General features: G+C 49.1%; 1 protein-coding gene across 1 annotated transcript; it reads right to left on the reverse strand.

Moving 5' to 3' along the window:
• Positions 1 to 1,122: 1,122 nt before the first annotated feature.
• LOC138600996 (SH3 domain and tetratricopeptide repeat-containing protein 1) lies at positions 1,123 to 11,198 on the reverse strand. The gene is made up of 19 exons (XM_069672563.1): positions 10,962 to 11,198; positions 10,034 to 10,105; positions 8,606 to 8,736; positions 7,588 to 7,693; positions 7,251 to 7,391; positions 6,871 to 7,069; positions 6,689 to 6,765; positions 6,363 to 6,558; positions 6,153 to 6,283; positions 5,853 to 5,885; positions 4,426 to 5,778; positions 3,752 to 3,892; positions 3,450 to 3,671; positions 3,201 to 3,381; positions 2,917 to 3,067; positions 2,715 to 2,837; positions 2,485 to 2,635; positions 1,757 to 1,953; positions 1,123 to 1,669 (listed from the first exon to the last, which is right to left on the reverse strand). The coding sequence occupies exons 1-19, from the start codon at positions 11,074 to 11,076 to the stop codon at positions 1,415 to 1,417; spliced, it is 3,975 nt and encodes a 1,324-aa protein (XP_069528664.1). The 5' UTR covers positions 11,077 to 11,198; the 3' UTR covers positions 1,123 to 1,414.
• Positions 11,199 to 12,204: the final 1,006 nt, after the last annotated feature.

A 12,204-nucleotide genomic window follows, 5' to 3' on the forward strand; every position in this document is an offset into this window, starting at 1 on the left:
GTGTGTGTGTGTGTGTGTGTGTGTGTGTATAGAGACGTGTGTATTTGAGACAGTTACTGGAGGTCATGGACACACACACACACACACACACACAGTCTTTATGAGACATTTAACACACCATCACTCATTGGTCTCACAGCCTGACTCAGAATAGTTCGGTCCAAACAGGAAGTGTTTGTTGTTCTGACGTCACAGACACTGCCGTGTGAAGTCACACTCTCTGATTAAAGCTCGCAGGAGGAATTCTTTACTCTGGTGCCATCCACTGGAGGGGACCAGAGTCACAGGCAGGCAGACGTCAAACCTCCTCATCACTCAGTGTTTCTGTAGTTACTCTGACGACCAGAAGGGGGAGACAACATGTCAGCATGATCTGTCTGAAGATGAACCCGACAGATGAAATGCTGAGCCGTCAGACTGACTCACGTCTTCAGACTCACCGACAGCAGAGAGCAGCATGTTAGCAGCATTAAAGGTTAAATTAGAAACACGAGACTTTCCAGCGTTTGATGGAGAAGCAAACACAGACGACAGATCTGGGTCGTCCAAAACAAAACTCTTTGTCGGTCCTCGTTTTAGAAACACACACGTTCACAAAGACTCAAAGCCGGACTCCTCAAACGATCTTTAAACGACTGATCTTCAGTCAACATGAAAGACCAGAGCAGTCACGGCGCTGCAGACACACTGACAGAACGCTTCGGTCTCACCTGAGCTCCTGAGGACTCACTTTAACGGTCCATCGTCTCCTCTGTGGATCCAGGGACCAGCAGAGCCGCACAGACAGCTGGCTCAGTGTGTCGGTGAGTTTGATGCTCATTTCAGGAGCCTGTTCGAGATGACCCTGTGTTTACTTTAAAGACCTGCAGGAGGATCACGGTTTGTTAGACAGCTGTCACGTTAATCAGAATAACAGAGACGGCTTTAAACACTTCACAACAATACAGACTGAGCTGCTGTGACGTGACACATTCAGACCTCTCCGTTTTCTTTGGCAACATTTTATTGATTGATTGAAATCACAGAGCAGGTAAAGACAGCGCCGCCTCCACACGTACCGGAACACACCAGGGTTTAAAGCCACACGCAGATGACACACGAGTGTTTGAACAGCAGGCTCCTTCTCTTAGCGATGATGGGTATACAGCAGGCGTAAACTGGGCATGCTCAGAAACTAGACTGGACCTCAGACATGAACCCAGTGTTTACAACGCAGAAACAAATTTTAACCTTTGACTTGTGTCTGCAGGTTTAAGATCATTACTGAATCATTTTCCTCACGGAGCCCTGAGTGAACGCTGCAGTAACCACACCATCACAGTCCTGATCTCACATCTCGTAGGGCTGATTGAAAGCAGGATCTTTCTGTACCAAAATGACACCTTCCTCCAGCCGTCTCCTGGAGGGAGGTGTCTCACTGTCCGCCGGTTTTCAGCTGCGAGCTGCTGCTGTGCTGCTGATCTGGAGAGATGTTAATCCTGCGGACGTTCAGCTCGGCAGCGAACATTCTGGCCTTCTGGTAGAAGAAGAGCGAGAGCTCGCGGTCGATCAGGAAGTTGTGGTAGATGGTGGCGAGGCGCGTGCACAGCTGCAGCTGAGACTGCTTGTTGCCCAGGTCCATGGCTGCAGCCAGAGCCAGGTGGTAGTAACCTGCTGCGTCAAAGGGGTCCTGTGGGGATTAAACATTCATACAGAGGATCAGAAACTCCAGATTCACAGGACAAGCATCCCGTGTCCATCATTACATGTGACTCACCTTGAGGTCATAGAAGATCATGTCTCCCAGCGTCTGGTACACCCTCACATAGTACAGGGTTTCCTCGTCAAACAGCAGAGGGGTTGGACACAGGGTCAGGGTCTTCAGGTAGTGGTGTTCAGCCAGTTCATACTGCTCCAGACTGTGGTACAGGGAGGCCAGGCGGTGGTACGCCACGCGCTCATTCAGGGGATCACCTGTGCAAACACACAGCACAGCGTTGGATTTCAAACATCGGCGTGTGCAGAAGAGTTTCCTCTGCGTGGTTTTCTTTCTGATGAACGTTTGAGCTAGGCTAACTCGTGTACCCCGGGAACCCTGTCCCTTTAAGATGACGCTCCTCCTCCTGACCAATCACAACAGTTGACCTAATAGGGGGCGGGCTCATGCCTATGACGACATCCTGAGTCTGTCATCACGTCAGTATTAAAAGAACTGGACAGTAGTTTAAGTTACGTAAAGTGAGTGTTAAATGATGCTAAATGCTGTTCTGTTGAGCAACAGGAACTAGCTACCTAGCCTAGCATGCTACCTCATCACATGTTTGTTGATCTGATAGTTTGTAGTGTATTTCAAACTCCTCGTCCAGACTGATGATGCAGAGCTGTAAAGAGTCTTGAACAAGCTGTGAGCGTCTGACAGTGATCGGGCCACGTGTCTCCTTTAATAAAGACACAACGTAAATTACAAACAGAATCTGATCAGCAGGAAGTTGGAGGTTTTTGTACCCAGGGTGATGCTGATGTCGAGAGCCGTCTGAGCAAACTCCACAGCCTCCTCGTACAGCTTCAGACGGAGCATCAGGTCAGACAGCTTGTTACACAGACGCAGCCTGGAGGCCACGCTGCTGCTCTTCACCGCGATGGGCAGAGCTCGGTCCTGCACAGCCGACAACACAGAGTAAGTTAGAAGTGTAGGAGCGAGTGTCTGCATGTGCTCTGTGACGCCGAGTCTGTACCCTGTAGAAGGTGATGGCCTTGTCTCTGTCCCGGCTGCTGTTGAAGAAAATGTCTCCAGCAGCTTCCAGAAGCTTCAGGATGAAGCGGGTGTCTCCTGTGCTCAGAGCCACATCCTGAGCCACCTGACAACAAGCACAAGGCCTCACTATGAAGGTTGAGCTCAGTTTGTTGCTAAGCGCTCCCTCCAACAACAACACGTACCTGAACATACAGGTCCACCAGCTCAGTCTGGTCCAGCAGGTGGTAGATCTCCCCGGCCCTCAGCCAGCCGTACGCCTCCTCCTCTCTGCAGCCCAGGTCGATGAAAATAGCCAAACTGCTCTTGGTGTGGTCCAGAGCCGCCCGGTACGCCCTGAACACACGCAGGTTACTCCTGATGCTCCTTCAAACCACTGCTTTCATTCATCAACATATACCTGTGTTCTGGAGAGCCTATAAGAAGAACATCGCCTGTTATACTGGACCTGTCCCACCGTCACACTCACCTCTCTGTTCCCAGACTGAGGTAGAGTTTGCTGACAGCCTGCAGGGCGTCCCCCTCCTGTCCTCTGTCCCCGCAGCGCTTCAGCAGCTGGACCTGGTGCTGGCTGTAGATGAGACACCGGACCTGGTCCGGACTCTCAGACCCGTACAGGCGGACCAGGTGTCTGGTGGCAGTCAGCTGGCCTGGTGATCAGAGACGTTAGAACACAATAAAGACCAGAAGAATATAAGTGTGTGACCTAAACACTTACAGTCTAAGAGGTTAGCTTTGATAGCTAGCAGCAGAGCCCACTCGTAGCATCCTTTCCCATAATCCATCAGCTGCTGCTTCACGTAGTGCTGGCCCAGCTCCAGCAGCACTGAGATGAAGTTCTCCTCGTGGCCTTCGTCGTCCAGCTCAGAGAAGAGCTGCACAGCCTCGGTCAGGTGTCTCTGAGCGAGTCCTCTCGCTCCGGCCTTCAGACACAGCAGCCCTGCAGGAGGAACAGGAGGCACAGCGTCAGCTCACGGGCCGCGACAATCCTCTGCTTCATGTTAGCATGCGTCATCGTACCCTGGTTAGCCTGAGCCACAGCCCAGTTGGGCATGTCCTCATACTCCTGGCAGATGTCAACAGCGGCCTCGTAGCTCTCTGCTGCCCTCCGGAGGTCACTCATGCACCGCAGTGCCACGCCGCGCATGTTGAGGACCAAACCTGAACGTGACATTGAACAAGAACGTTAACAGTGATGATGAATAGTCTGACGTAGGTTTAGACAAATAATAAACCTGCATTCTGTCTACTGTCCAGTCTGAGTGTGATCCTATAGAAGTCTATGAGAAAAAGGTCCTCCTCCTCTCCTGATTTATTCCCTCAGTAAACATGTTCCTAACGAGTTTATGGTCTCAGTCTCTGTTGACTCTGAGGAATCAGCTAGTACATTTAGTTTAAAGCCTTTTTTAAGCTAGCAACAAATAGCATCACAGTTGATCTAAAGCTGCACCTTTGCTAACCGAGCTAGCCTTAGCGTTAGCTGATAACTAAGCGTTTGCTAACACCTCGCTCCTCTATAGCTCCACCCTCTTTTCCAAAAACAGCCACTTGTGTTTCAAGATGGCGTCACAGAGGCTCCTCCTCTTCTCCTGACTTCTGTACCTTCGCTGGCTCCTCAGGTCCTGGCTCTATCATCTTGCAGCGGACCGTCTCCATCATTGTCTAACTACAGTAACGTATAGAAAGCTACTGACCTTCTTGGGGGGTGGTGCAGTGTTCTGGCATTGAATCTAGGAGCTGGTTCAGGATCTCCAGAGCAACCTCTGGCTGACTGTTGTCGATGTGAAGCCATGCCAGCCAGCTCAGGGCGCCGTTTCTCTCTGGGACAGAGGGGGGGAGTTGCCTGTTGTTGATGAGAGTGTGCATGTGGGAGATGGCGTGTCCCACCATCCTGTGCTTACAGAAGAGCTGGCAGAGACAAACGGTGAGCTGATGGATCAGATCGTGGTCCTGGGGACTTCCCTCTTGGAGGTTTTTGGTGGATGAGAGGGCTTGGTGTAAATAAGGAGCCACCTGAGCGGGGATAGATGCTTCCTGTTCTGTGATCTCACACGGTACGTTAGCATTGTCCAAAGCTAGCAGCATGCTGCTCAGACAGTCAGTGAGGCTAGCAGTGGGCTGCAGAGATGCTCTCCTGGCTGAACTGACGCTGAGGTGGGGGCGTCCCAGCTCGCTGTAGAGCCTCCCCAGGGTCAGGAAGCCGTGACTGGGAGATGTGCTCCATGTTCTCTGAGCTTCGGCACGTAGAACAAGGAGTCTCTCCAGGAAAGGAACGACCTGAGCCCCCTCAGAGCGAGTCCAGTGGTGCTTTGCCAAAAGGTGACAAGCCCGAGCCTCTGCCATCCTGTTGTGGGCCAGAACAGCTTTCTTCAACATGTATTTCAGAGCAGAGTCGTCCTCTAAGCTTTCAAGGCACTCTGGGATTCCCAACAACAAGGCAACAAGCCTCTCAGTCACAGCGAAGAAGCTCTCCGAGTTGTTCTGTAAAAGATAAATGGACGTCAGGTCGGAATAAATGTGTGCCAGCAGCCGGAGGTCTGTGAAGCCTTCTCGTGGCACGCTGAGGGCTTCCTCTAAGTAAACCCGGGCCTGGCTGAACTTTGACCTCCCAGCACAGAGCTTTCCCAACAGAAAGCACAAACGAGTCTGCGTCCAAAAGAGTCGCTTCTTCCTGGCTGTTTCCCTCGCAACGCCAAGGAAGGCAATCAGCTCCGCCTCGTCGGAGTGACCTGTGAAGGTGGAGGAGGCGAGGAGGTCAGAGGTCAGTGCGTACAGGACGCCAAACTCTGGTTTGTAGTCCTGTCCCTCCAGGAAAGAGAAGAGGGGGATGAAGTAGTCAGTGTCGATGTTTCCTTCTACAGCTGGGTGACTCGTGAAACAGGGTAGGTTTGGGTTTGTAGCCTCTGTAGTCTGGACCGAGTCCTCGAGAGTCCCATTCAAAGTCACAGATCTGGAATCTGTCAGCGACGGTTTTTCTTGGTCCAGAATCTTTTGAATGTTTCTCTTCAGGTCAGTCTGCTGAGCGTCCGCTTTGACCGGAGAGTCGACTGCAAGAGGAGGAAATATAAAACAGAGACAAGAGACACATCTACGCACGTGACACTAAGCTGAACATACTCACGTTTCTCCTCAGAGTCCTGGTAACCGATCGTATCTGAGATCAAACAACAAAGTACGAGTAATTTAATCTCATTTCAGAAACTGAGAATGTGTCTGCTGATCTCAGGTTGATACGGCTCAAAGCATGCTCCCCTAAATAACCCGACAGACCTGCTAGCATGAGTCAGGTGATATCTTACACCGTGTGCACGGCGGCGCACAACTGTTAGCGCTCGTTTCTGACCGCTGAAGTCATTTTCACGCGTCACACGTTAATATCTGTATTTGACTTTTCATCACATACTTTCGCTTCCAGTCTCACCCAGTTTGTAGTTCAGTCCGGCATCATGGCGACATCTCTTCTTCAGTAAAGCTTTGGTTTCCTCTGTGACTCGGTCCTCGTGCAGGCTGAAGAACGTCCCCTCCTCTCCGTCTAACAGAACGTCTGCTGAGCTGCAACAGGCACAGGATTTTCACTTTAATCTAAATGTTTTAAATGTCCCACACGGGAACATATCGCTGATGCACTCACTCGTAGATGTGATCAGACGGTTTCACCAGGCTCGTCCTGACCAGGCCCACTTCTCCCGTGGCCTCCTTCCTTCCTGTGAACCAGTCGAAACAGTTCACCAGAAGTCCCACGATGATGATGCGCTCACCGGGCGCCACGCTCAGCTCATCTGGACCCGCAGCATCGTACTCCTCTGTGGCCTCACAGGTTCCTCCGGCTGGACAGAGGAGAGGAGATATCACAGGAGGAAGAGGAAGAGATGAGCCAGAGCAGCAGTGTCGACGGCCATCTTTAAAAGCTGTGAAGCCGCTCGTAACAGAAGCCGGAGCAGATGTTTGTGTTCTCACCAAACTGCAGCGGGAAGTCACACGCAGGTTTTCCATCACCGACTAAGATGTTCTCTGCAGCAGACTTAAGAAACCACCTGTGGACAGATGCATCATGTGACCTGAGAGCATCACACCTCCTACCTTTACCTGCATGTTCACAGACCAGAGACACCCTGACACCGCCCTGTGTTTGGACTCACTGGTGGAAAGGGATGACCGGCTCCAGAGCCGGTCTGGGTGCGGTCCCTCTGGATCCATCAGCCAGGCAGAGAACGGTCCACCCCGAGCCCAGGAAGGGGGGCTCAAACTGGGCTATGTCCCCCTGCTCCAGGTACAGGTCCCCTCCAGAGGTGGAGCTGTCAAACATCTGGTTGGTGCTGCAGCTGGCAAACAGTGAACCTGAAACCCAGAGTGAACTCACACGTCTTTCCTTTACTGCTCATCACAAAAAGCAAACACAAGGACGATAAAGTTTCACGAGTTATTCTGTGCAAATAGAAAACAGAGACCACGCGTCAACATGCGGCAGGATGCATGGATTAGACGTCCCCCAGCTGACAGACAGAGTGTGATCACTCACCGTCCTGCAGGAGGATCCCTCTGTACATCAGGTTCACCGTCTCCTCCTGAAGGGAAACTTCCACAGAGACGTCGTCCTCCAGAGAACTGAGCCACAACTTCTGGTCCAACAGCAGATTCTCCAGACAGCCACCCAGGAGCCCTGCAGGAGGGGAGAGCAGGACGGACTCATCTCCATGGTTACGAGCAGACGGTTAATAACAGAACGCGGTGACGCGGTGATTCACAGCCAGCTTCAGAGTCAACAAACTTTGAGTTTATCATCACCAACAGGAATATCTTTGAACCTGCTGCAGACACCTGTGCGCTCCCTGTAGGTGTGGTGCACTCAGACCTACCTGTGCTGTAGTAAGTGGTGAACTTCCATATTTCCTCAAATGTTTTGAATGTGACGAAAAAGACTTTTTCTTCACTGCTGATGGAGACGAGATGAGCCGACAGCTCCTGCAGGCAGAAAACAACCAGAGAAGGTCAGCCGCTCCTTCAGGTCTCACACCTGGCCCAGTCGTTCACAGGTAACCTGATCGGATTAGAGCTATGGGACAGGATCAGGTCATCTAATCGTGGCTTGTGTTCGGAGAAAACCTCCAGTTTGGGTCGTTCAAAACTTTGGAGCAGCATTGGGAGAACTTTGATCCAAGCAGAGGCAATAAAACTTATAAGTAGGTCAAAGGTCAAGGATTTCGTCCCTATAAAACATTTTGCCAAACATCTGTTAATATCAAACATTAAATATTCATGTAGAAGCAGCTGTCAGGATCATGTGTTCTGTGTGGATTTTGGCGCCCCCTGTGGACAAAGCATGTAGCATGAAGTCCCACACAGAGCACTGGTCATCTGGATGTGTTGGTCCTTAAAAGTCAGTACCTGGCCGGGCCCTGGTTTTTAAAGGTTCTACTCACAGCCACCGGGTGTCGCACTCGAGCACCACACGCTCAGATCACACCAAATAAACTCATGGGCAACAATGTCGTCCTCAGCCACCAGACTCCATTCATAAAAACACTAATTTTACCTCGCAGCGCTTGTAAACACACTTGCCTATAAATAGTTGATGGATAAAAAGTAGGCCGTCAGTGAGGAGCGTGCTGCAGGCCTTCAAATGAGAGTTTCTCTGAACACTTAGACGCCATGATGGATCGACTCTGGAGTTCATGCTGACGCGAATCAAAGCTGCTCGTTAAACTGACAATCATTTACTGTTAGCATGAAACCACAGATCCACAACATGAGAAGCGTTTACATCCTGACTCATCCTCAACGCAGGAAGTGGAGTTTTTACAGCTCAGTGGTGCTGTCAGCTGCTCTGTGTGTGTGTGTGTGTGTGTGTGTGTGTGTGTGTGTGTGTGTGTGTACCGTGAACAGAGCGTTGACCTCGCTGCTGTCAGCCTGCAGGATTCTCAGTTTTCCTCTCAGCATTTCCTGCAGCGAGTCGTCTGCAGGAAGCCGCTCAGGACCCCGGACCACCTCCAGCAGGACGGCCAGAGCTGAACACACACACACACACACACACACACACACACAGCACGTCCCGGTCATTATTACACTGTTGTCTGCATCGTATCGCTTCAACACATGAACTCTTTAAAATGTGGTCTCTAAGTTTGACGAGTGTCTAACTTCTTTATGTTTCTGTTATTGTTTGTGTAACGATGGCGCTCACAGACTCTGTTCCTCCAGCTCCACTGTGACTCTTTTTGAATGTAACGTTAGAGATCATCTACGTGCACCTTCCTGAGCCTGCACTGAAACGTCTCCACGAGGAATTTCAATGTTAACACGACATGAGACGAGCTGTCATATTAATGTTTGTAGAACACTGAGCTGCTTCCTGCTGAGCTAAAAACACTTGTGTCACAGTGAGGCTCTGATCTCTGTTCTATTTATAGATCATCTTGTTTAGAGGTGTAAAAGCTCCTTCTTTATAAAGATTAAAACAAATCAAACATCAGAGATAAACTGCAGCGATGTGTCTGATGAATGATTAGAGAGGGTGGTGACTGTCACAGATTAATGAGTGACTGCAGGTTCAAGGTGTAAACCATCCCTCACCTGACAGGTCACCTGACAGGTCACATGACTGTCCACTGAGGTCACATACCTGTCTCATGACTCGTCCAACGCTTCCTCTCTAATATAAAAACTTAGAGCCTCAACAAGTCTACTGCTCCTGCTCCGCCCGTGCTCACACTGATTTGCTTCAGACCTGATTCCGGTCGGGCCAATCACAACCGTTAAGCTAATACTGGGCGGGTTTAGGTGCTTTAATAAAGAACCAAGATGGCTGCTGCTGATGTGGAACGTTATGAATCTGTGATCCGGTCAGTTTGATACAAACTGGACGGCAGCTCAGGCTCAGGAGACGCGTCGCTGCTGACTCCTGTCACGTTAAACGTCTGCTTGTGTCGAAGCAGGAGCCATTTGAACTGAATGGTGGATGTCGTAGCTACCTAGCCTAGCAGGCTGACTCTGTAGACGTCACATGCTAGTTCTTCTGATTGGCTGCTCCTGCTGATGTCACAGCTGAGAGGTTCAAGCAATATTTCATGTTTACAAAGAAATACGACAAACATTTTAGCAGAAATTGTTAGCATGCTAGCATTTACTTATGGCGCCCATTAATAAATGTTAGCATGCTAACACTATGCAGCTGAGGCTGAGGAGAGATTAGCTTTGAAGGGTTAGGGACTCAGCGATGACGTCTGAGGGAGGACAAGCATCTGAACTGAGCGAACAACAACATCGGCTGCCGCGGCTGGATCAGCCTGTGAGGAGTACGAGTACCTGTTGGGACGGTGTCCTCACATGTGGACAGAGTTCTCTTCAGACTGGAAGCATCTCTGCAGGAAGTACGCACTGAAAACACACAAAGAAGAAGAAGTGATGATGTAACGCTCTCTACAGGCGTTCTGTATGTTCACATTCAGCCACATCACACAGACAGAAACACGTCACACTTCGGCTCCAGCACGTTAACAATGTGGGCTGTGCTGAACGCAGCTCCTGAGCTCCTCAGAGCAGAGACACGTCCTGACGTTAAAGCAGCCTGAATGTGGGAGAGGTCACCAGTCCTGACCCCAGACCCGAGCACTGACCCCCAGCTGACCCGGGGTGTGTCAGAACTCAGTTTCTCTGTGCTGTCACACCTGGACGTACCTGCAGGGTCTGTGACATCACAGCTACTCCTGAGCCGGACCTGCTCAGGTAAGACACTGACAGGAGAAAACCGAGGGAGGGAGGGGGGTTTAAAGATAAAACTTTATTGATCCCCAGAAGGGAAACAAACAATTTTAGACACAATCAATCTTATAATTTAAACTCTTCATGATATTTGAACCAGATTCTCTAAAGGAGGTAAAAACTGATCAAACATAAAAACATCTTTAAATTCATTCTTTATTCTCTGTCAGTTTAAGGACATTCTCTTCATTGTAATCCACTCATGTGTTCATAATTAATTATAACTCTTATTTAAATGAATGTTTTCATTATGATCTTATTAATCACACGCTGAGAGGTTTACTTATATTTGTTATATTTTTATATTAAATTAAAACTTTTCAATAATTTATTCCTAAAACTGACTTTAAAAACAAAGACAGCTCTGTGTGAATTGTTTTTATTCTTCTCAGTTCTAAGAAGAACCAACCAGAAACATTCAAACAGTCACTGATATAATCTTTGGTAGAGTTTGTTCTCAGAGTTCTGGTACCTGTTCTGCTCATCCTCTTGGACCTCTCCGGACCCTCCCGGACCTGCTGTCCGTCTGCAGACACTTTACTCCGGTACCAGCTGCCGCCGGTGTCTCGGTCCGGTCCGACCGACATGTCCGGTGAACCGTGAAGTCTCCCCGTTACTCAGAGAACACCGGACCGTCACATGCCTCCGCTGCACCTCTGCGCTCGTACGGGAGACAGGAAGGTCCTACTGACCGTGGTCCTCTTCAAAATAAAAGTCTCTTTGTAAACACTTCTGTCCCGTGAGAGAGCTGCTGTCACGTGTTTCTCTTTGGCTCATCCGTTCACTGAAGAATTCAGCGCTCAGATGAAGGTCATAACTTTTTATCACATTTAGCAGGAGATGGTTTTAGTTATTAAATTATGTTGGCTTCTTTTTTTAAAATGTATTTTATTATTTATGTTATTATTTAAAAAGTGGGTGTTATGCTGATTCGGTGTTTAGTTTATATGAAACGTATTTCTCTGTTTATTTACTTTATTATTTGTTTAACTGTATTGTTGAATTGCATTGGATGAAGTTTAGGGTGGGTTATAACATAGTTCATTATTATTATTATTATATTTGTAAGGGTCCTGGCTAAAAGTATTTAATGTGATATATTGGAATACAAAATAAAAGTAGCATTACTGACATTACGCTCTTATTTTGAAGTTACTTTCAGTGAATTTCCTCCTGTGAACTGGACGCACGCTCCTCACAGAGGGCCTTAAACTCTCCTGTATCACATTAACTTGTCTTCATTGATATGAAAGCTGCAGGTTGTGTATCAGCGCGGTGAAAACATCAGGTTAATAATCAGTCAGTGAACAAATAAAGCTGCTCTCATTTCCACATCAGCGTTCAGAGGGGACACGGGCCTGCATGTCACACAGCGCAGCAGCTTCATGTCCTGACTGTTGCACACAATGACTGTATGTATATTTGTATACAGTCTATGGTCACACAGGACTGTGTGTGTGTGTGGTGTGTGTGTGTGTGTGTGTCAGTGATTGCCAACATGTCAGGAACTCACTCAGCGTTTCCTCTCTGCGCTCAGTTCCTCTGAGCGATCACAGCAGCTCGTCGTTCAGAGGCTGCAGCAGCAACAGGAGATGGAACAATCACACGGCGCTCCTCACGAGTCATAAAGCACTTTAACCGCACACGCAGGCGCAGTCAGGTGACCACAGGTGTAAAGTACACAAATGTTGAGTTTTATAATGTGATTCAGGGCA

The sequence above is a fragment of the Semicossyphus pulcher genome, unplaced genomic scaffold (genome assembly GCF_022749685.1).
Source record: "Semicossyphus pulcher isolate SPU_LCO1_2020_fin unplaced genomic scaffold, fSemPul1.0.p SCAF_21, whole genome shotgun sequence".
Lineage (NCBI taxonomy): Eukaryota > Metazoa > Chordata > Actinopteri > Labriformes > Labridae > Semicossyphus > Semicossyphus pulcher.